Source organism: Chiroxiphia lanceolata, chromosome 6, assembly GCF_009829145.1.
Source record: "Chiroxiphia lanceolata isolate bChiLan1 chromosome 6, bChiLan1.pri, whole genome shotgun sequence".
Taxonomy (NCBI): domain Eukaryota; kingdom Metazoa; phylum Chordata; class Aves; order Passeriformes; family Pipridae; genus Chiroxiphia; species Chiroxiphia lanceolata.
This window is the reverse complement of record NC_045642.1, coordinates 52,524,150-52,546,048: the sequence shown is the minus strand read 5'-3', so window position 1 is coordinate 52,546,048 and position 21,899 is coordinate 52,524,150. Positions and strand designations below refer to the sequence as shown.

Here is a 21,899-nt window from a genome sequence, read left to right as displayed (position 1 = left end):
AATTCTGAAATACACCTCAATCCTAAAAGGAGGGTAGAAGAACACAAGTGCATCTTGCGAGCTAAATCACTCCGAGCATCCTTGGCAAGGGGCGGAGGCACTTCACTTGGTTGCTGGATCCCTATAAGCAGAGCCAAGACCAGAGTAAATGAAGCCTGCTTTTTAGGATATTGATGCCACAGTCCCTTATAGCTATGCTAGGGAAAAGTAAAATACCATAACTTCATCCTCCAGAATTGAACTCGTTTCTATTTGTCTCTCATCAGCTGTTTTTTCTTTAAATATTCATTTATGTAGATTCAGGCAGTGTTTTGCAGTTTGTTTTTTTTTTTTTAATAGTCTCCCTTACCCCAGTGGCCCTAGAGGGATAAAATGTATGTTTTTAGAAAGTCATGTGTATATAATTTTAATCATTATCTTTTCATTATCTTTCTGTTCATGGTAGCATCTTTTCTGTGAGCATGGCAGGTTGACCTTCCATTGAACTTAACTTCTGAATCTAGTGTATTTGTTTATACTATTACCCCAGGCAAAAACGGTTCTAATTCAAGAGGGACTAATTAGAAAAATGCATCAATGGTTTCTTTCTTGGAAAGTGGTGCACAGATGCCATCCAGTGTCCCTGCTGAGAATTGCAGCCCAGATCCAGGAAAGGGCTGGTTTTGACTTCAATTGCAATTAAAAAAATACTGCAATTCCTCAGAGCCTTTGATGTTTGTTTTTTTTTTAATCCTGTCTTTCTCTCCCTCATGACTTATTTTTTCTTACAGGTTGTCCTGGCGAAAGCTGGGTGATGCTGCGAGCTCCAAACCCTCCATCAGGCAACATCTGTCAGGAAACCAGTTCAAGGGTCCCCTTGTAGGAACACCATCCTGGTGACTGGAAGTGAGGGATTCTGTGAAGACTAAAGAGGCAGAGCTCAGTGTTTCTTGCTGCCTGTTCTTTAGGATTTGGGGTTGAGTTTTTTTCAGGGTTTCCTTTTTCTTCTTTTTTTTTTTTTTTTTCCCAGCTTTTTTTTGTAACAATAGTGTAAATATGGCAGCTAAAGGCCTGATTTCCAGGCTGTGGTGCTCTGGAACTACTGTTCAATGGGTAACCATCCAATAATGCCAGACTTGCATCATTTGTATTGTAGTCCAAATCTGCTTTGTTGTAATGTCTATTTGTAGAATTAACTAACTCCAGAGAATTTCTAAGAGGAACAAGAAGAACCCTTGACCTGTGGAGAAGTCACCGTTTGTACTGCTCCTGTCCACCCACTTGTCAGTGATTCATATCTGGGTTAGTGGCTCCAGGCATGCACTTGCCAAGGAAAAGCAAGTCAAATTCATTGGCTTACTGCCTGCCAAGTTCAATGAGCTGCTAACACTTTTTTTGGAGGTCCTTCTTTTGAAGAATGACATGCAACTGTTTCACAAGGCTCTGTGTAAAACATTGAGTGGCAAGCTAAAAACACTTGTACCACCATACTTTGTATGGTGGTGCTCATCACACAAGCATACAGAAAGGCTTGAGACTCTGTATCACCTGTAATGAACTATTTTTCATGACAAATGACACAAGATTTCTGCAGTTGTAATGTGAATGAGTCATTTAGCCACACACCAGTATTCCCTACAAATATGGCAACACTTTTCCTGTAAAGCTTTCACTACAAAGTAATTCAGCAGAAACTGCCATCCTAGCAGTGCTTATGGCTTTCACAGGATCTTCAAGAGCAGCTCATCTTTCACATAAGGAAGATTTGAGTGGGGTTTTTAATGTTCTTGCTGGATACCTCACCTATACTGGTTCCTGTGTAAGGTAACCAAACAACAACCTTGCAGAGCTGAATAAAAACTCCATAAACACGGGCTGTCAGGTGAGACTGCTTCCTGCCATTCAAGCTTTATTTTTGTGAATGAACCAAAACAAGTGAGTTTTTCCTTCTTCAAATAGTTGTGTATAAAACAATGGAACTTATATTTTGCTGTTGTGGAGTAGCTGCCTATGTAGTTGTAAGAATTGACATCCCTCCTTTTCCAAGTTGTCACAGCAGCTGTCCCTGTATTTCATTAGATGTTCTTTCCCAATAGTCCAAGGAAGCGGGGCTTCGTATTAGAACTCATTTCTGTAACATAATTTTTAAAGACAGGCATGGTGAAAGATCAAAGCCCCCTCTTCAAAAGTTTGCATTGATTTTAGTGATTATTTTGAAGATGTATGACCTCAACACCATTCCTTTCCTTTTATTCTCTGTAAGAATCAGTCACAGCTACAGACAGCTGAATTCGCTGGACAGGTTCTTCCTTTTAAATTATTTGTTCTACCAGTTGAGTTCTTGACTTGTGGTATTGTTAAACAGGAGCACCGATACAATACCAAGGAGCCATCTGCAACTTATGAAAGTAAATTGGTCCCATGGTGGTACAATAAACTAGCTGCCTGGGTGAAGAATTTGCAGTGTCAGAGCCGAAACCTGTAACCAGTAAAAAATAGAGAAGGATACAAGCGAAATACACAGTAACCCTAAGAGTAAGAACCACATCATTACTCATTGCAGAAATAAAAATGTAACAGTCCGAGTAGGTTATTTAAAACAACCAAGAACCACCCCAGAAACTCAGTGCATATTCTCACTCACACACCACCAGTAGATTGTTTCTTACTATTGCTCAGTCAGTGAACACTGAGCGAGCTAGCTCCTCAGTCTAATAGTCTTTACATCCATGGAGTCTGGAAAAATCTATTCTAGAGTCTGACTGTGTCCTTAAGGCACAGGAACTTTAGAGGATTCTGGATTCCCCATCTTCGCTTTCTGTTTGTGACCTCCAGTTTCTAGACACCATTGACAATTACTTGTCTTCCTGCTGTACGATTTGTACCTTGAGATTCCATACCAGTAAAGGTGATGCAAAGCAAGCATCATTCTTTCTTAGCATCTAATGTCAAACAGGGTTACTTTATCTATCTGCTTAAAAGCCCATTTAATTTTGGTGCATCAATCACTGGATTAAGCAGAGAATTTAAGTATATTTGGAACAAGGTTATCTTATGTCAGTGAATTGTAACTAAAGCAACGCAAATGTTGCCAGCACTTGAAGAGAGTTACTGTGTTGATGACATGCTGCTGTTTAAGGCGTATATTGGCTAGCAGGTCCTCTCAACAAGAAGAGCTACATTAATCAGACTAGTGGTCTCACCAGCTAAGTAATTCCAATTCAAATATTTCCTGCTATCAAATTTCTCGCAAAGGTCTATTCAATGACTTCAGCAAGCTTTTGTGTTCTACCCGCAGATCTCACCTACAAGGGAAACAGGTGCTGCGATGAGGTCAATTCAGTAATCCTGAAGAGCCAGTTTACAGGGTAGCCACAATTTCATCTGAACAACCTTTATCTTAGGGTACTGCCCATTGATTTTTTTAAGATTCTGTTGGCAGCATCATCTTCAATGTAAGATGTGCATCACTGAATTTGCAGAAGAACACAACAGTGCTGTACCTTGGGGTGTTACTGTTCGGAGGTTTTTAGGCTTGCTACTCATCATACTTAGCTCTATTTGAGCTATTAAGTGTCTTCCTGGGGTAAAATGATGATCAATGACTTTACGGGATGACTTGGGTGCTGAATTTTCAGCTGTTTAAAAGGTATTTTATATGCATATTTAAATCACTAACCTATGTGCTAAGTCTCCAGTGAAAACTACCTGAGGAGCTTTGTACATTAAGTTGGAGGAGAGCATCCCTTGAAATATAGCGGCCATTAAATTGATATATTTGGCGCGATAGCCCAAGAGAATTTCCTCAAGATTGAAGCCCTGGGTTCTGCAATCCTCTGGCAAAGAAAGCATCCACTGTTTACAAAAGGACTTTGCTTGCTTAAGGAAAGTAAAATCACATCCTTGACTTTTGTTGGAGTGACTGAAGTAAGCAGCATTTTCCTAACAGTTCCTGAAATGCTGCAGTGTAACCAGCTTCAGTTGGCTCTTCGCACCTTGATAAGACTGCCGAGCACAACCTTGTTTGAGAATGGCACATTTTTATCCAAATATTAGATATTAAAAGAAATCAGTGTTAAAGTGACCTTTTATCTTTCTAGAAACTGTGGGGGAAGAGTACTACTGATCTTTTTCAAAGTGCATGACTGTAAAGTGATAAAATTGTATATTTTTCATAATGTGGGGAAAGTCTATTTGTGCTGCTTTAGAAATCAGTTTAAAGTTTGATTTCTGTTAAACCTGTGATCTACAGCCCTGCTATATTTTCTGTATATGAATTACAATGAACTGGAAAGTTTAGCACCTGCTGTTGTGTATATAGCAAAATTCTTTAGACCTTAGCACGCGTTTTTACCTATTATTGAACCACTCTGGCTTTTTGGGGAGGGAAGTAATAGTACAGATTTTTTGATAATGTGTGTAAAAACATTCATTTGAAATATTTTAGTAAAATGAAGTAAGAAATTGATTGTGATAGTGTATACTTCTAGCTGAATAAAATAAAATACATTCTTTTTAAATAAACTGATGAATAAGATTGGGAGACCACTGCTGAAATATCTTGCAGTAGTACCACAGTTGTGAATTCTGACTAATATGAAGAATCTGGAAATCCACTAAATTCAGAACCAATTTTATTTGGGTAGAGTGAACAAAGTAGTCCCATTTATAACTTGATGTACATCACAGTAGGCTGTTACATTCAGACTTCAACACTTAGAAAATATATATATTATGTACAGGAATTTGCAAATAGGTGTAAACATACAATATTTTAAGATACCAGTACATTCCAAACCAAAACTATCAGCAAGGCAAACACCTCAAAATTATTCCAGTCAGCTAGCATTCAGAATCTCCCTTAAATAAAGCAGCTTTCATGCTTGACATCATGTTCTTTTAATTATTACTAAAATGAAGTTTCTTATTATAGATCACATATCATGGTATCTGGCTATTTTGATACTCAAAAATAGGCACTGATTTCTAGAAGGAAATTTTCTTCTTACTGATATAATTGAGCCAATATGGCTGGTTTTGCTAGTACAAAGTAATCCAGTGCTGGAATAAGTCAAGACAATTTAAACTTAAGTCAAATGTATAAAGTTAGAATAGATACTGCAAAGCTGATTAAAATCTAAAAGCCTATATAACTCACCATAAACAATACTGCAAACAGATCAGCTAAATTTTCATTTACTCTCATTTCTTCATCTAAATTATACAGATACCCTCACTCTTCATCTTTACAATGTAGGTTTTGGCTAGCTACTCCTGCCTAGTCAATATAAAGGTATCGTGCAAATTACCTCATGCTATCTCATCCATGTAGCACGTCCCAGTCCTGCTACAGGTGGCATACCAGGTGGTGGAATTGGAGGTGGGACAGGTGGCTGTCCACCTGGGGGAACAGTAGGCGGGGGGTAACTAGCTGGTGGCATTCCCAGCCCTGGAGGTGGATGAGGTGGTACTGCATGAGTTGGAGGCAGTCTTGGAGGTGGGAAATTAGGATTGTATGTAGGTGGAGGAGGATATCCAGGAGTAGGAGGTGGAATATTGGGTGGGGGGAAGAAGCGGGGGGGAGGAGGTGGAACTGGTGGTGGAGGGTTGGGAGGATAGACATGAGGATGATATGGTAGATGAGTTGGTGGTCCATAGGCCGGTGGCAAAGCTCCGTATGTTGGTCCTTCTGTTTTCATCATTGACTGAAGACTTTGATAACCCTCCCCTGACATGTAAGAATTTGTAGTAGACATCCCTGTAATATAACTGGTAGGGGGTGGGGGTGGGGGACGATGTGGCAGAGGTGGAGGTTGATGTACTGGGGCAGGATGAGCAGGGGGAGGAATCTGGACCTTTGGCATATCTACTGAGTCCACAGTAGTAGATTGCTCTGGTTCTCCCATTGAAACTGCAGTTGTCAAAGGAGGCTTGCGCTCTGGAAAAGAAAATTTCATTTATTTTTTTGAAGTGGCAATAAACAGCTTCTCAATACTTTGTATTTTTCTTCCAGTTAACATAGCAAAGAGAACTCAATTCTCTATGTCTCTGAATGCCACATGGTATCCGTCAGACCTTCTTAGGTCACTGAAAAAACAACTAAGCTGCCTAACAAAGCTTTGAGGTCAGCTTTTCCCATTCTAACAGTTAAATTCAGCTTCCTTTCCTATTACTATTTTTTTGTAATTAACATATTGTTGTACAATCAGCAAATTAGCAGACTGGATGGACGAATCACAACTAGTGGATTTAAAAAGTCATGGATCCAAGGTACCAAAAACCTTTTGATCAGTGCTTCCATCTCTTTAGTCTAGGCCTCCTTTCTACCTCTTTGATAGTCCAGGATGGCGTCCTGGGATTACCCTCTGCACGTCACCTGCCTCCCATATTGGGAAACATTATTTGAGAACACAGACCAAAGTCTCAAGTCTTTAACACTCAGTTCTACACCTGTTTACCAAAAGAAAGACAAAGAAAACCGGAGGGTAAGTAAGAAGAAGACATAAAATCTTATCAGCTTTGTTCCACTGATAAGTTTCAGGGACTCAGCACCTGACACTCTGAAGAAGTTCATAAAAAGGTCAGCATTTTAAAGAATTATACTTGGCCCACTTCTGGAAAGGACATGTTTTAAGCTGTCTTCTCTTTAAATAAGAATTTTTTTTTTCCTCCCTCTTAAGGCAGACTCTATAAAGTAAATAATACCCCTAGGATGACTGACCGAATAGCAACCTCTCTGTATGTCAGAGAGGCAGTATTAAAATGGCCAACAAAAAAGATTTTGGGGCATCTTGACATCCATCTTGCTCATATATATAAGCATCTAAAACATTGTTCAATAAGAAAAGTTATTTAGAAGCAGTATAGGGCAGTCGTTTCTGGTGGCATACTAAACTGTCAGTGTGAAACAAAATTGAGATAAAGCCATCTCCTAGTACTTGTGTTAATTTTGGTCAATATGCATCTTGGTTTTCACCTGATTTTTCAACAGTTTCCCTTTAAAGACTATTCCTGAAAATGTTTCAATGCTCATAACATCATATTTTTGTAGAAACAAATTCAAAGAAGAAAATTTTAGGTAACAAGGAACAAGGCCTACATAGGATTTACCTTATCTAAACAGTGATAATTTTAACAGCAAAGTCATCCCCTAGGACAGCCACGTAATTAACCAAGCAAGGTGTGTATGTTGGATGTGGTACCTATGATTTCAATGACTTCTAGCTCCTAAATTATAGCAGGCAGTAATTTCCCCATTTGCTTATTTTCAGAACCATTCTGGATGCAAGATGTGCATTCAAGATTTAACAACTGAAGGAATAATGAACATGGTATTTAGAAAAACCCTTCATTCTTCATTAGATTTTAACAACTGGGAAAAATGTCCTACTGTAATTCAGAGCACTGCTTTTTCTCTCTTGTACTTTCCTGTTCTGAGCTGTCATCTTACAGTTACATTATGGACCGTGGTCTGTAAAATATTTATGTCATATTTAAGGGTCACTGGAAGGACAGCTAATGCATCAAGGCGCTGGAAGCACATTTTTATAACAGTACAGTTTATTTTGCAAACATAAGGCATGTGTGCAGTGTTACCGTTCTCTGGCAGATAAAAGTCATCCTTCTGATGTGCAGCAAAGAACGTATCCCTTGTATTTAGAAGTGACACACCTGCAGAATTCCTATACTACAGATGTATAGGAATACAGATGCACGGAGGACTTCTACAGGACAGCTGGAAGCCCATCTAGTAATGTAATATGGCATCTGCCTTCCTTTTGAGTCCCTTTTTGCCTGCTATTGACAATTAGTTTCAGTCTCCTAGGCCTTTAAGAGTTGCAGCTTTGGTTTTGCCCTTGTCCACCCAGTATAGTCTTGTTTCCATCATAAGTTTTTTACTTCTGTCTGGAAAAGCCTGTACTAGTAACATGAAATTCCCTCTAGAGCTTATTGAACTTACATTTTAACTTGCCAAGCTGATTAATCAAGGCAACAATCCCCTGCCCCCACACTGATACCTACCATGACCTGGATGAAAAGCAAGGCAATTAACAACAAGAGTAAATGTGTTGAAGAAAATAAAAGCTTACCTGGAGGGGGATGTGCAGGAGGTATTGGTGATGTGAAGTTTCAATTTTAGAAATTTTAGATGGTGGCGGTGGTTCTAAAAAAAACATTTGTCAGTTCCTAATTGGTTATTGCTCTGCAATATTTTCCAAATTCCAACTCTGGTCTTACACTAATGATTATCACATCATATTACACTATACAGAAGTACAGTGGAAATCCTATATACTAGGTATGTTTAATAGAGAAAACTAAAATCAACATCTTTGTATAAATAAAGTGGCATCAAGTATCCCATACAAGTCTTCCAAAAGAACCCATGCCCACAAGTTCAAATGACTTTAACTAGAAACAAACTGTCCCAATACCAGTAGGTAACTGAAGATGAGCAAGTACATGTTTTCTAGCCCAAAACTTTAACCTGTAAATAGTTGAAACAGATCTCAGAAGATGACTGAATTAAGACTGTATTATGAGACCCTTGGGGCACAGTTATACTCAATTATTTCAAGTTCTGCAGCTAGGAACTTCTGAAAAATATGTTTAAAGTATTATATTTAAAGATGCATTATCAGGATCAAAATAGTTTAGAATTGCCAAGCCTGTAAGCAAACAAAGTGCATGTCAGCAAATTACTTATTCTAGTTTAAACAGCAAAATGGAAGCAATATGAATAGAATACTAATATTTACCTGCTGTCTTTGTTTCTTCTTTTGGAGATACAGCCTGTTTGGAGAGGGAAAACAAAAAGATTAAAATAAGACCATTACAATCAGTCTCTTCTCCCAGGTAAACAGGACAAGAGGAAACAGAACAAGTTGTTCCAAGAGTGGTTTAGATTGGATATTAGGCAAAATTTCATCATGGAAAGGGTGGTCAGATATTGTGGTTGAGTCACCATCCCTGAAGGTATTAAAGACATGTAGATGTGGCACTTGGGGAAATGGTTTGGTGGTGGACTTGACAGTGCAGCATTAACAGTTAGAGTCAATGGCCTAAAGCTCTTTTCCGACCTAAATGATTCTATGGTGTCTTTAGACAGATGCAAGATAAACACTGAATAAAGTCAAATCACATTGGCAAAGCCCAGCTCAACTGGCAGAATGAGAAGACTGGAAAAATAGCAGGTATTTTAGAGACAGCATTTTCTGTTGTTCTCACTGTGGAGTATTGCATCTCATTTAATGTACTTATCATCCACTGCACATCTGTCATGGTCTGGTACGCTGCTCACTGAGCTGAAAACAAGAGACCTGGCCTCTATTCCAGGTTCTGCTTTGACCTGTCACTCAACCTTTGCCAAAATCACTTCAGGCCTTTATGCTTTATTTACCAAGACAGGAGGGCAGTGAAAGTGTTGCACAGCATAGAACATTTCAGAAGCCTTCAGATGGAAAGCATTGTATAAAAACCAAATGTTATGCCTGCAAAAAAAAAAGTATGCACTCTGAGCAAAACCCACAAAATCTCACATCATCTTTCCAATCACAAGTTTTCGGTTGGGTTTTTTCCTTGTTTGTTTGGTTGTTGGTGTATTGTAGTTTTTTTAAAGAATCTCAGATAATGGAGTAAGAAAAATCTTCCAGATTACACAGTCCCACTGAGATGATGACTTAATGGTCTCAGAGAAAAGCAGAAAACTTAACTGAAATTTTAAGTACAAATGTATTTAAAATTAATGATAAAGGTCAGAGGGGCATGGTACACAGCTTCTTCGTCTTTTCAATGAAAAGGATTTTTCAAGGGACTATTTACCTCTAGTAGCTTTACCTTCACAAACTGTTGCTCTGTTGCCTTCACTTTCCACAGCAAGAATGGACATACATTTCAATTCAACTTAAACAACAAATTTTCCTTAATTCTGATAGGATTCTCAAAATTTTTGCTGTCCCATTTTTGCCTGCTTGAAGCAACCTCTTTCTTATATTCCTTTGATAGTCATTTCAATTTTCCAGACACCTTCCAGCTGCTTTCCAGCTTTTTAAGGACAATCTTTATCTTTCTATTTCAAACACACATACTTTTTTCTTGGTGACTCTCACAAACTCATCTGCTGCCTTCATCTTACTTGGGTGGTCTTTTCTTGACTTTCTAGCAGTAAACTAATTCCTTGCCTGTAAAACTGCACACAAACATCAGCTCTTCCTGCACTTTCAAACAGAAGCAAATCTCCACTACTGATTGGACCTTTTCCAAAAATCAGTCATTCTGTGAAATCAGTTGATCAGGTGATAAGAAATTAAATTACTGTGCATTTGTTAACATGGAACAGTGTTCAAAAAATAACATAATTGAGGTACACCATTAGAATGGAACAAGAAGCAACTGAAGCCAAATAACTCCTGTGACAGAAAAGCAAACATCAGTTTAAACTGTATTTATGCTAAAGAAAAAAGAAAGAAAAAAAAAAAGAATCAAGCAGCAACAAAAACAAAATCTATAAACATTTAAATCACCTCTAATGGCAGCTGCTAAAATAGAGATGAGCATTTATTTGGTCCTTCTACTGTATTGTAGTTTGTATTTACCCAGCCAGGACATCCCAGGGTCATAATAAATAATAATAATCAACCTTATTTATTAGCATTCTGATGGATATTTAATACTTTCACCTCAATTCAAACCACAATGGAGCTGTTCTTTCACTGCTATTTCTAGTGCATTAAAATTGTTCCCACTAACAATTTCTAGTTTAATCCAACTAAATTAACTATTTACATCTAATGATTTATAATATTATCAACAATTATCAACTATTTTTAGTGAGATCAACTGAAAATTTGAGCACTCTTCACCACTAGAGATGCAGAGGATGTACAGATGCTTTAGACATCTGGTGTGGGTCTGTAAGTCATGGGCCAATGCCTCAGCTGCTTGAAAGTATCTTGACTCAGCAGAAGGTAACAGAGTTATAAGAGTTCATGTAAATTGAAAATCTGGCCTCCAGAAACAAAGTGTATTTCTGTTCTGCACAAACCAAAGATGTCATGCAAAGCATTTACAGAAGGAGGCAAAGATTTTGGTACATCTAACTGAAAAGTTTATGGTACATCTAACTGAAGAACATTTTAGAAGCACCAAGTAAATCTTTCAAACACCACACATCTTGTTCTCCCAACTGCTTTCTGGAAAAAGAACAATTTCAGATCACCACATTTGCTTTTCTCCAATTCGTGCTGTTTGTGCTGTATTCCTACAAAACTCCTGTTGACTCCCCCTTTGCTTTTTATTTGTTGTGGATGACTACAGTGTACTAGGATTTAACTTTTTATCTGTGCTATTTACTTCCTTAATTATTAGGTGATAGACCTCAAACTAATTTCAAGAAAAGGTAAGTTTCTCTGATGGCTTGACCAGAGGTGGTTGCTAAAGAACAACAGATAGTATTCATGCAAAAGCCATCACTTTTTCCCATGAGGTAGTTCATTAGAACATGTGATGGGGCAAAATCAGTAGTACTGTAAAGGCCCTTATGTGAATGAACAAGCATTCATAACAACATCCAATGGATGCACATCAAAAAAACCAAATTGTTATTGCTAGTTTCTGATGTGCCAAGAGAGTTCCCTGCCCTAGAGGTCTGACAACGCAAACAGAATTTGTGCTGATGGCACAAAACCAAGAAAAGAAATACACAATACCTATGAAGAGCTCTCACAATTTTCAAGCTGATTAACATGTTATCAGCTTTCTATCCTGCACAGTGCTAAAGTTCAGTGAAACAACTAAAAATTTCAGTGCAGGTGTTTTCCTGTAGTAGGCTATATTTTGCAATTACAAGATCAACATTTTACAGAGTTTTGGTTTTGTCTTTTTTGGGAGGCTGCTATCCTGAAGATGCTGCACCCTTCCAAATCCATTTCATTCGAGCATTTGCTGCTTCCTCATGGTCTTTGGTTTATTTGGTTTTAGGTTGGTTTGATTTTTTTCCCCCCAATGTCTGTTCTCTAGTTCGGGCCCACATTAATTACAAGTTAGAGCAAAAGCTATAAAAGCTGTACAAAATGTACTTCCTACATAGACTTGTTCCAAAGATTTTACTTCAGAAAGCACTCCTCTTGCTAAGTACATGCAAGAAGATTTGGGTAACACTTTCGCCCTTTCTTGGGATAACTTTAAAGTGAATAAAAAATAATCCCAAAAAGTGTAGATTAAAGTTTGAAAGGTTAATTTGAACTTGATGACTCTGGAAAAGCTCTCAGAGTACTTGTGATACTATCCAACTGCTAATGGACCACTTATTATGAAGTGATAGTACGGAAAAAGTGAGACTTTAAAGTATGATGAATATTTAGGCTTCTACTGTTATTAGATTATTTTGAAAGTCTGTTTTTAGGAATTTTGACACACTTTTATTTTAGAGGCCGCTGTTCTCTTAAAATTTGCAATCAAAGAGTCAACGTCTTCATCATCATTATGCACATCTCTACATTCAGGTGTAGCACAAGAAACCTTCCCTAAACCATGTCTTCTTAATAGAGAAAACAGGAAAGTTTGATAGCACAGAACCACAAACACTGAGAACCTTAACAGCTCATGCTATTTCTCCACTGGTTTTGCCTCAAGTGGAATAAGAATGTGATATGCCAAAACTGTAAAGGCTGTTCTGCATTAACATACTTGCTATATAACCAATGAAATCTACCATATAAAATGAATTACCAGGCTCATTCTTAAAGCAAACACAAGTCTGCTGCACGCTGTGGCCTTCAAATCAAGTGGGCATCAGATCAGCCTGAAAATAAATTGAAAGTTAAAGTTCAACTTACTGCTGGTCTTTTAGTCTGTCTAGGAGGACTTGACTGGGGAGAGGGTTTTTTAGATTGCTGCGCTTGTGTTTGCTGCTGCTGCTGCTGCTGTTGCTGTGCTGACTGTTGCGACTCTTTTTGCTGCTGAGTCTGTGATTGCTCTGAACTCTGGGACTGCTGGGACTGCTGTACTGTAGGTGCCTGGGGTGTAGATTGAAGAGATGGTGGCTGCTGCAACTGGTGAGGAGTATGATGAGGCATTTGCTGTTTTCCTTGTGAGTATAGGTCCAGGATCTGATGACAGATATCTTAATAATAATGAAAAAAGAAATCCAAAGTATTATACCATTTTAATGTACAAGTGTACATTTAACACACAATTATCAACTATGCTTTTTACTGGACATCAGCTCTGGAAAAATTCATTGCAAATCTGTGTTACAGTGAACAAAGATTTGACTTTTTTTAAACAGACTAATTTTCAATTTATACTTGCATTTCTGAGTTTCTTCTGCCTATGCTGAACAATATGTAGATGTATATGCACACCTTTCAGAAAAACACAGTGTCTTGGTATTAATACATTGTATATCATTATCGTGTGCCTGGAGAGCCAGTTAACCATGTTAACAATATTGCAATACAGCAAGAAAGGGAGTGAAAAACGATTATATGCTAAAAGATACACATCTAGTTAGGCCAGCCAAAAAAGTTTCAGGAAGCTAAGGACCAAACATCTTCTTCCAACACGTTAGGACCTAAAGGTCTGCAAGAAAACATGTAGATCCAACTGATAACCAGGTGTAATAACAGCACTTAAGAAAAGAAAATCTTCCTAAAAAAAGCCAAATGAGCTCTTTCCATAAGCATTCACTATTGCTATAGCAGAAACTGCAGAAATTCTCATTCTACAACCCTCTTTGACATGGATACAGAGGAGGTTCTATCTGAAAGTGAAGGAACTTTGAAAAAAAGCTGCAATAAAGCCAAGGCAAGTAACCATTTAAGAAATCAAAACTGTAAGGTATTCGCCTAAGTTCTAAGAGCAACAAAGGCTAAAGCACCTGAACAGTAACACATAGTGTTCTAATTTCCTAGAATGCAATTCCAGATTGTGACAACCATAAATTTTTAAAGAATATTTCTAAAGCACTTCATGGTACTAAAGCATGACACTTCTAAGTCAGTAAAAACTTTAATGAAGACAAACGAGTGGCCACATCACCACAATTTCCTAAACAGAGTCAAGAAAGGTCTTGCTTTATTTTATGAACTTCCTGGGGTTCTCTCCCTCAAGAGGACAAGTTTAAGAGAGTTGTATTGATAAAAAAGATCCATAACTCATCCTCTATCTGAATTCATCCCCCATAATCTGTTCCTCAGTTATGGTATGCCACAAAAAAACCCCTAACCTAGCATAATTCAGTCAGAGGTCAATTATCAATGAGAAAACCACTGGAAACCAGGCTCCATTAGTTCCAGTGTTTGTAGAGCCACATTTAAAATGGGGAGAAGAGAATCATTAAAAAATTGAAAACATACCATGACGATTTATAAACTAACCAAGTTGTAAAGCAAATATTAACCAGAAGACTAATCATGATGAGTAAGTATGCTTCTAGATTAAGCCAGTCTAGTAAGTTCAATTTAAAACCTGGTTAAGGTATAGCACGTACTACCTGAGTTACATACTCCACACATAATTATTTAGACTAAAACCTAGATAAAAAGCAAGTTGCATTTAATTATGACCTAGGTCACACAGTTTACCTCTGTTTGTGGTAAACGGTTTTCATACCTTCCAAAACATCAACAGGAACATCTTGGACAAATTGCTCCCACCATCGTCTGTACATTGGTTTTGATGTCCATTCTTGTATTTCAAACTTACACAAACGTCCTGCTAAGTACATAACTGCAACAGCTATGATCTCAGGCTCCCACTGCAGGGACAGGGTAGTGCACAGACTAGAATATAAAATAAACCAAAACAAAACACAACCCTGAAGATTACCCAAATGTCAAAGTACAACACTTTAATGTACAACAGCTATAACAAACAGTGTATAAAATCCCCAGCACACTTTTAACATCTTAGGCATTGAGAGCCTTATTAAACAGAAGAGTTTACAAAACTAAACTGTTTCTGTGCTACCACTATCATGAAACAAGGTAATTTTACACAAATAATAGAGAAGGAATCAGTCTACAGAAGCAATACAACACATAAGAACATCAAGTTTGGGGTTTAAAACCACAAAACATAACACTATATGGAAAAAGAGGGAAAAGACAGCATTATATTTCAAGTATGGGCAGCTACAGTCTCACCTGTAGTGTTCATTAAATACAGTGTTCATGTTCATTGCTACATAACTGTGTGCTGTCACTGCATTGCACTGGTAAAGGAATGCTACCTACACTGGATTTTAGTTTCCAAATGTTTGTCAATAAATTGTAAACGAGTACTAAAAAAAAAACCCCAAACCCACAGAACAGCCAACATGAACTTGTAAAGCAACTTGTAAGGGCAATGCGAGTTCTAGATCAAGCTGTAAAGGTTATCTCTTGAATAGCTTTTGTTAAAGCTAATGATAAAATAACTGATATTATTAGTATTATTCGTATTAACTCAATAAATTTCTGTCATAATCAAAGCCCCAGGATCCTAGAAAACAAGTAAACTTCTAACAAGGTGCTTATTAAGTAAGCACAACACAGCCTCTTCAGAACAGAGGTAAGTATCAGGCATTATTTGGAATGATCCCTCCAACTCCATACAAGTGTTTTTCTGAAGTGCATTTTCTTTAATTATTCATTTTTAAAAATTATTAAACACTATCTAATTCCAAGTACAATAGGGCCAAAATTTTGATGGATACACTACAGCAGTTTTCCCTGACAAACTTAGCAGTGACAGTCATGCCATAATTTTGTTCCACCTGTAAGATCATCACCTGCAAGACTGACAGCAGCTGAAGTAAACATCTCTTGAGATACACATTAATTTTCCTCAAATTAATTTGGAGAGTTTAGGTGATATTTACAGAATGTGAACCTATACAAGGCTAATTCAAATCAGGCACATGAATAGAAATACACCTCTTTTTCGTGACGTTCTACTGCTGTAGGCATGACTGAAAGCCATGTATTTACCATTTCTGAGCAGTCAGGCCACTTTACACATTTTCTTAAGAGTTTGCTATGGAAATGAAAAAATACATTTAAGTATTCTCAGTGAATTAACTTGCCCAGCTCTGTGGATTCCTTCTTAACAAGACTAAAGTGTGTCGAGTCGTTTTGGTTGGGTTTTTTTTAATAGGACACTACACATGAGAAGTGCTTCTATACACACTCCTGCTAATTGCTGTAGTCCTTGTATTACAAATTCATTATTCAAGAAATCGTAAATTAGGGCTAAGAACCGTATTCCTTACTGAATTTAATGGCTACTTCACTATTACCAAAATACCACATTAAAAATTCATTGATCAACATGGTGGAATTGAGAAATGACTTCTTTTTCTCAGAATGTGCCACATATCACAGACTGGGCAAGATACCAGCTTCTATCCTGGAGATCTACAATTTGCTTTGGCCCTTTCAAACATTGACTTTTTTTTTTTTTAATGCAGCATTAAATCACTACCACAAAATTGCAAAGGTCTTAATAGTCTACTTCTGTACTCATTCTGAATTCCGTGGTCAATGGAACTATCATGGTAATGATGGAAAGAAAAACTGATGAACACAAGGAAAACATGTGACAAGCAGAAAACAAATAAGAAACTTTTGTCAAATAAATATCTAATCTCACAACAAAGTTAGCAACAGTAACTATTTCACTTTCAAAAAGCTTCCTAGACTATCTTACCTGTCATTGACAAATGTCCATGCCATTTGAACCAGTTTTTGAATTTTATTTTTGTCTCCTGAAAAACAAGCAGATAAAAATTAAGAAATAAAATCAGGAGGGACAAATAGTTCGAAATAGAATATTCTTGTACTGTTAATGTATATTAAGTTCTGAAAATTAATAACAGGCATTACTTGCCCAGCTTGCAATAATTTACCTTTGAGTTGTTTGGCATACTTGAGAAGAAATTGGTATGGATGTTCCACTTGCAAATCAAACTTTATTGTTTGTAGTAAGATTCTTTCAAGGACCATCACTTCTTCCTAGAGAATGTTACAAGGTAACCACAGTGTTATTCCATCTTTTACCCATAGATATTTTAAGCTAGTGTAGAGCATGACTACACAGCACCTCCAGACAATGACGTTTCTCTGCTTTTGCTTGATTAGGGTTTGTCTCCAAGGAGAACAGAAATCTCTCCAACTTAAAATATTATTTTAAACCAATCTTTTCTTCACATTTATTTGAGTGAGGACAGGGGATGTGGGGCTTAAAATTCCTTTTTCTCCACAGCAGAATGAACTGAATCAGACACAGCACGGAAGTGCCGAATACACAAAATCACAATAAAAATGTAAGCTCTCATCACATTTCTCTCATGAGTTTCAGCAACTTCTGCTATTTATAACAAGGAAATTTTGAGAGAAGCATAGTTTTGCTAAGTCAATACCCTATACAGGAAACTTCTCAATACTTTTGAGATCTAGTTCTCTTATTTAAGATTTGCTATTAATTGCTTCCTAAAATCACATTAAGATTGTCAAATATGTGTTATGTCTTGATGACATTTCTTGCTCTGACCGACATTACTCAAATTTCCTTTGATTTGCAAAATAACATCACAATTTACATTAAATAAAATGTAAACTTTTTATAAAAACAATTATTCCAGTAAGCTCCCAAAGCTACTTGTATTAGGAAGAATTACTTTCATAGCTACCCATCACTTCACCCAGAAGAGACATAAATGCATGCTGAACATCTCATTTAATTTAGAACAACTGAAAATCAGCCAGTGCTCTAAAGAACAGGATGAAATCATTTCAACATGAGCATTTTTACCTTTGGGTCATCACCAAACTGCCCAAACTGTACATCATTTAGCAAGCTACGAGCTGTTTTAATTATATCTTTACATTTCTTAGGTGTTTCTTCAACCTTTCCCGCTAGGAAGAGACAGCAGGCTCCTGTCACCTAAAAAATGAAAGTGCTTTCAAAAAATTGTCTACATGTAGATATGCAATATAGTAGAGCATTGTAAAAGCACTGTCAGTTTCCATTAACAATTCTGCAGAAGTCTCCCAGGAAAGACTAAATGCTCATACTAATTTCTAATTTTAATAAAGCCATAATTTAAACTTTTACTTTCTCAAAGGAAAGATACAGATTTTGGAGGACTATCCATTTCACAAAATTTCATTTCAAGGTCAGAAAACCAAAGCACAATTTGTCCTCGTTCAGCATTGTCTGTCAAGTAGTTTTAAGATGGTATTACACTTCTTTTTTTCCTTTCAGCCAACACAGAAGTGCCGGCACTACAGTTGTTACTGTTCTCAAAGAACAGTCTCAGCAAGACATAATTGCAATGTCAATATTCTTCTAAGTGTAAACAGAAATGTGTAAACAAGCAAGAACAGTGTATTTTAAGGTGTAATGATTAAAAGACAAAATGTTTATTTCCCGTCATTCAGAAGGGTGGACAGCAGTAGTACCCAAGTGATTAATCAGAATTTCAAGTAGTCCATTCCTAGTGCAATCACTGAATTAAGTCATCAATATTCTAAATACTTACATATCTTGGAAACTGTTTGAAGGAATGAAACATATAAAACCGATGGAAATAAATTATTCCAGTTGCTAGAGTATCATAATGTCTGTGGTGCAGAATAAGGACTTTTAAACAGGACATAAAACATTTAAAACCAAACATACATGAAGGATTCTGCTTTATCAACTACCTCAAGTAACTGGCTGTTCAGTGACCAGTTAGAAAATGCTGCAAGTAAAACAGGAGCTTTAGAAAAAAAAAGCCACAAAACCCCTTAAAGCTGTGTAAATACTGATTCAGCCCAGATGCAGTAGATACCTAAAGCATTTACTGGAGGTGTGCAAAATCCCACAGAAGGACCCACACAAGGTCATCCTTGTGTTACACTGTACCTGCTCCAGAGAAGGTCAAAACCAGCAGTAGGTACATGAAGGAACAGAACAATTATCACTTCACATTAAAGTGTTGGTGTGGAAGAAAGTACTAACTATTCACAACTACAAATGCAAATAAAACCTTCTCTTTAAGAAGAGTAAAATTTAATTTTCACCACATTTTATTAAACAAAGAACTAAGGAGATTAAAAGAAGCATAGAAATATAGGAAGCAGAAAATTTAAGTGGCAGTCTATGAGAGAGTGGGACAGTTGGGAGGACTTACTAACATGTACAAAGTTGTAAATCTCAAATCAACCGAACAAAAAACCAGCCACCATAAACCAAGACTGAGGAGGCAGAGGTTGGAAGCCTCAGATGCACAATCCATAGAAAAATGAGTGCAAAATTCAAAATTTGAGAAGTTACACAGATTAATATACTAAGACATTGAGTTTCATAACTGACAAAGGTTATCCTTAATTGGCAAGTCTGTATCATCTTACTTCTCTGTTGCCAAAATGGTTCAGTTGCAACCTTGTTTATCCAAGGAATGGATAAAAATTGTGCAGGAAAACATTCAATCAAAAGGCAGGCAAACACAAAAATATTTTTTATGAATGATTAAAAAATGGTTGAACAGCTAACTGAGCACGTGACACTTCTTGTACATTTTATTCTGAAAACCCATCATTCATACAAACATTTCACACCAACGTGAGTTTAAAGGATACAGCCCTAAACGTGTTCCCACATCGAATATGAATCTGGCCCCCTCCCTGCGGTATCGAGCCTCAGTAGCTGGATCAAGCCCTTCTAGCTGGGATGGAGTATGTGCCAAATCTTTCTTATCCCAGTACCAACATGGCTTTGTATGGTCCAGGTTTGCCAAGTTTACAGAAGGGCTGGAATTTTCTTTATTCTCCTTCATTTATTAAAACAGAATTGTCCTTGCTTTTTAAGTTTTCAAAAAGGGAATCTCCAGAGAGTCACTTCAGAACCTTCAAGAAAAGACAAAAGGATTTTGTTAAAAATGGAGAGGACTTTCCCCCCCACCCCTTACTCAAAGAAGAGTGAAGAGGAGTAGCGTTTATCCTTGCCCATTGGAAAGGAGTTTTTCTGTGCTCAAAGACAAGTAATAAATAACCTTGCCCTTATCCTCCCCATATACTGCAAACACAATCAAAGAAATAGCCATAAGTTATCCTTGCTATTCTCTATTTAATAAAGAAACTTCGTGAATGCATAATAAACAATATCTGCTACTTCTTAGTAGAACAATTTCCACCTACTTTGTCCATAAGAATAGGGAAAAAACAATTCAGTGATGACAGCAGCAAGATTTGAAAATCTGGGGGGGATCTACTCACTATTGGTAACCCGAAACCCATTGGTGAGGTGAGTCGTCAGTTTAAATACCTGCCTGCTCTCACGGATATCCCTGGTGCTAAGAGGAGCAACCACTGGGCAGAAAGCTTTGTAAAGTGATCTGTACTTGTGTTTACTTGAAGGAAAAAAAGTAACAAAACCAATGTTCCTTCAGATACCCAGATCAAGACAACTGGTGTAAGTCCGCAGGGTAAGGAGGCATTTAAAATCAGCCCCAAAACAAGGCAGTTGATTACACTCCAAGAGTGTGCCAGCCGGCACTCTGTGTACAAACACTCGGATCACAAAGCTCTGCAGTAGCTTTCTGGTGTCTGAATTATGACCGATGTTCAGTCACGCCTCAATTTAAAGACAGAATGAAGACCTGCTGCCTTTGTTTTTGTCAGGCACAAAACCACTCTCACCGCAATTCCACAAACTACAGATACTATGTACAAATTACTGCAGTCACCTGCAAGGGTTTGCATAACAAACAGTGATTAACACATGATGCAATATATTCGCCCTGTGTTGAACAGCCACAGGAAAACCCAAACTCTTAAAATCAAGTTGTTGCTTTTCCAGACGTTTCTCTTCCGAAAACGGAAGAGAGATCACGTGAACGGCCAAAAAAAAAACCCGATGCCGACAATCAGCACCTCGCTCAACTTCAAAAACTTTCTCTTTTCCAGAATAAAGGAACCTGTCTTTGCCCCACGATGGTTTCGGAAGGACCTTCACAACGCGTGGTGTCGGTCACAGACAGACGAAAACTGTCACCAAAAAAAAAGGAAACGGCTGCTAAAAACTTTTTCCAGAACCAACAAAAGCGCGCCGTGCCACGAGCGCACATTCTCATCCTACTTACTAGAAAAAGCGCTATTTTTTATTACTGCTACGGTTCTTCTTTACGAGTTATTTCACTTCCTAACATCTAAACAGCTTAAAAAACAACTAACAACGAAAGCGCCCGAAGCGACAAGATCCGCTTCTATAAGCGCCGAAAGCATTTCCGATCACAGAACTGGGAATGAATGAAAACCATCACCCCGCAAACATCCCAAACGAACCACCTCCAAGGTCCCAATCCAGCCCGCACCGCCCGGGAAGAACAACGAAAGCTTTTCCTTGCCTATTTACGCGTTCCATTAATCCGGAGGGGAGCTCTGGAGCTCGATCGCGGCTTTTTTTCCACCTTACCTGGGACGACCCCGCCGACCGCGAGCGCGGCACCGTCCCCTGCAGCCCCGAGCTCTGCTCAGCCCCTCCCAGATCCGCCCGCCTGCCGCACACGGCGCTGCCGGTGCCCGCGGAGGCGCTCGCTCCCCACCGCGGTCGTCCCCGCTCCCTCTCCCCGTTCCGCCGGCGGCGGGTCTCGGCCCGGGCGGGCCCCGCGTACTCACAGGGTCTACGGGGAGCGGCGGGGACGGCACCGGAGCGCGGGACCTCTCAGCGGCAGCGCGGCCTCCGCGCCCTGCGCGCCGCCATCTTGGGAGCCAGGCTAGGCTACGCGCTGCGTCATCGCGCCGGAAGGGCGTCTCGCGTGAGGACGAGACCCCACCCCCCGCCCAATTTCGTCCCCTCCAATGACCACCGAGCCCGGGCGGGCGCCCGACGCGTGACGTAATCTCAAGGTAGACCAATCAGCGATCCGGAAGGGGAAGATTGCCAGCTGCATC

The 21,899-nt window shown here is 38.4% G+C and overlaps 2 protein-coding genes across 4 annotated transcripts in view; one reads left to right on the top strand and one right to left on the bottom strand.

Annotated features, from left to right (window-relative positions):
- CCDC85C (coiled-coil domain containing 85C) overlaps window positions 1-4,863 on the top strand; it is a 110,909-nt gene extending 106,046 nt beyond the window's left edge. For 2 of the 3 annotated variants that reach the window (XM_032690636.1, XM_032690634.1), the window contains exon 6: window positions 771-4,863. In XM_032690636.1, coding sequence (XP_032546527.1) covers window positions 771-794 — 24 coding nt within the window. In that variant the 3' untranslated portion in view covers window positions 795-4,863. The remainder of the gene's footprint in view (window positions 1-770) is intronic. The other variant, XM_032690637.1, reaches the window with a different exon arrangement.
- On the bottom strand, window positions 4,597-21,743 carry CCNK (cyclin K). Its single transcript, XM_032690633.1, is given in 12 exon segments — window positions 4,597-5,917; window positions 8,070-8,099; window positions 8,102-8,143; window positions 8,739-8,772; window positions 12,816-13,102; window positions 14,593-14,762; window positions 16,669-16,726; window positions 16,868-16,973; window positions 17,773-17,904; window positions 18,503-18,584; window positions 19,587-19,853; window positions 21,624-21,743. Coding segments are annotated over 11 exon segments (1,761 nt in total). The 5' UTR covers window positions 19,784-19,853; window positions 21,624-21,743; the 3' UTR covers window positions 4,597-5,294.
- Between the last annotated feature and the right edge of the window lie 156 nt (window positions 21,744-21,899).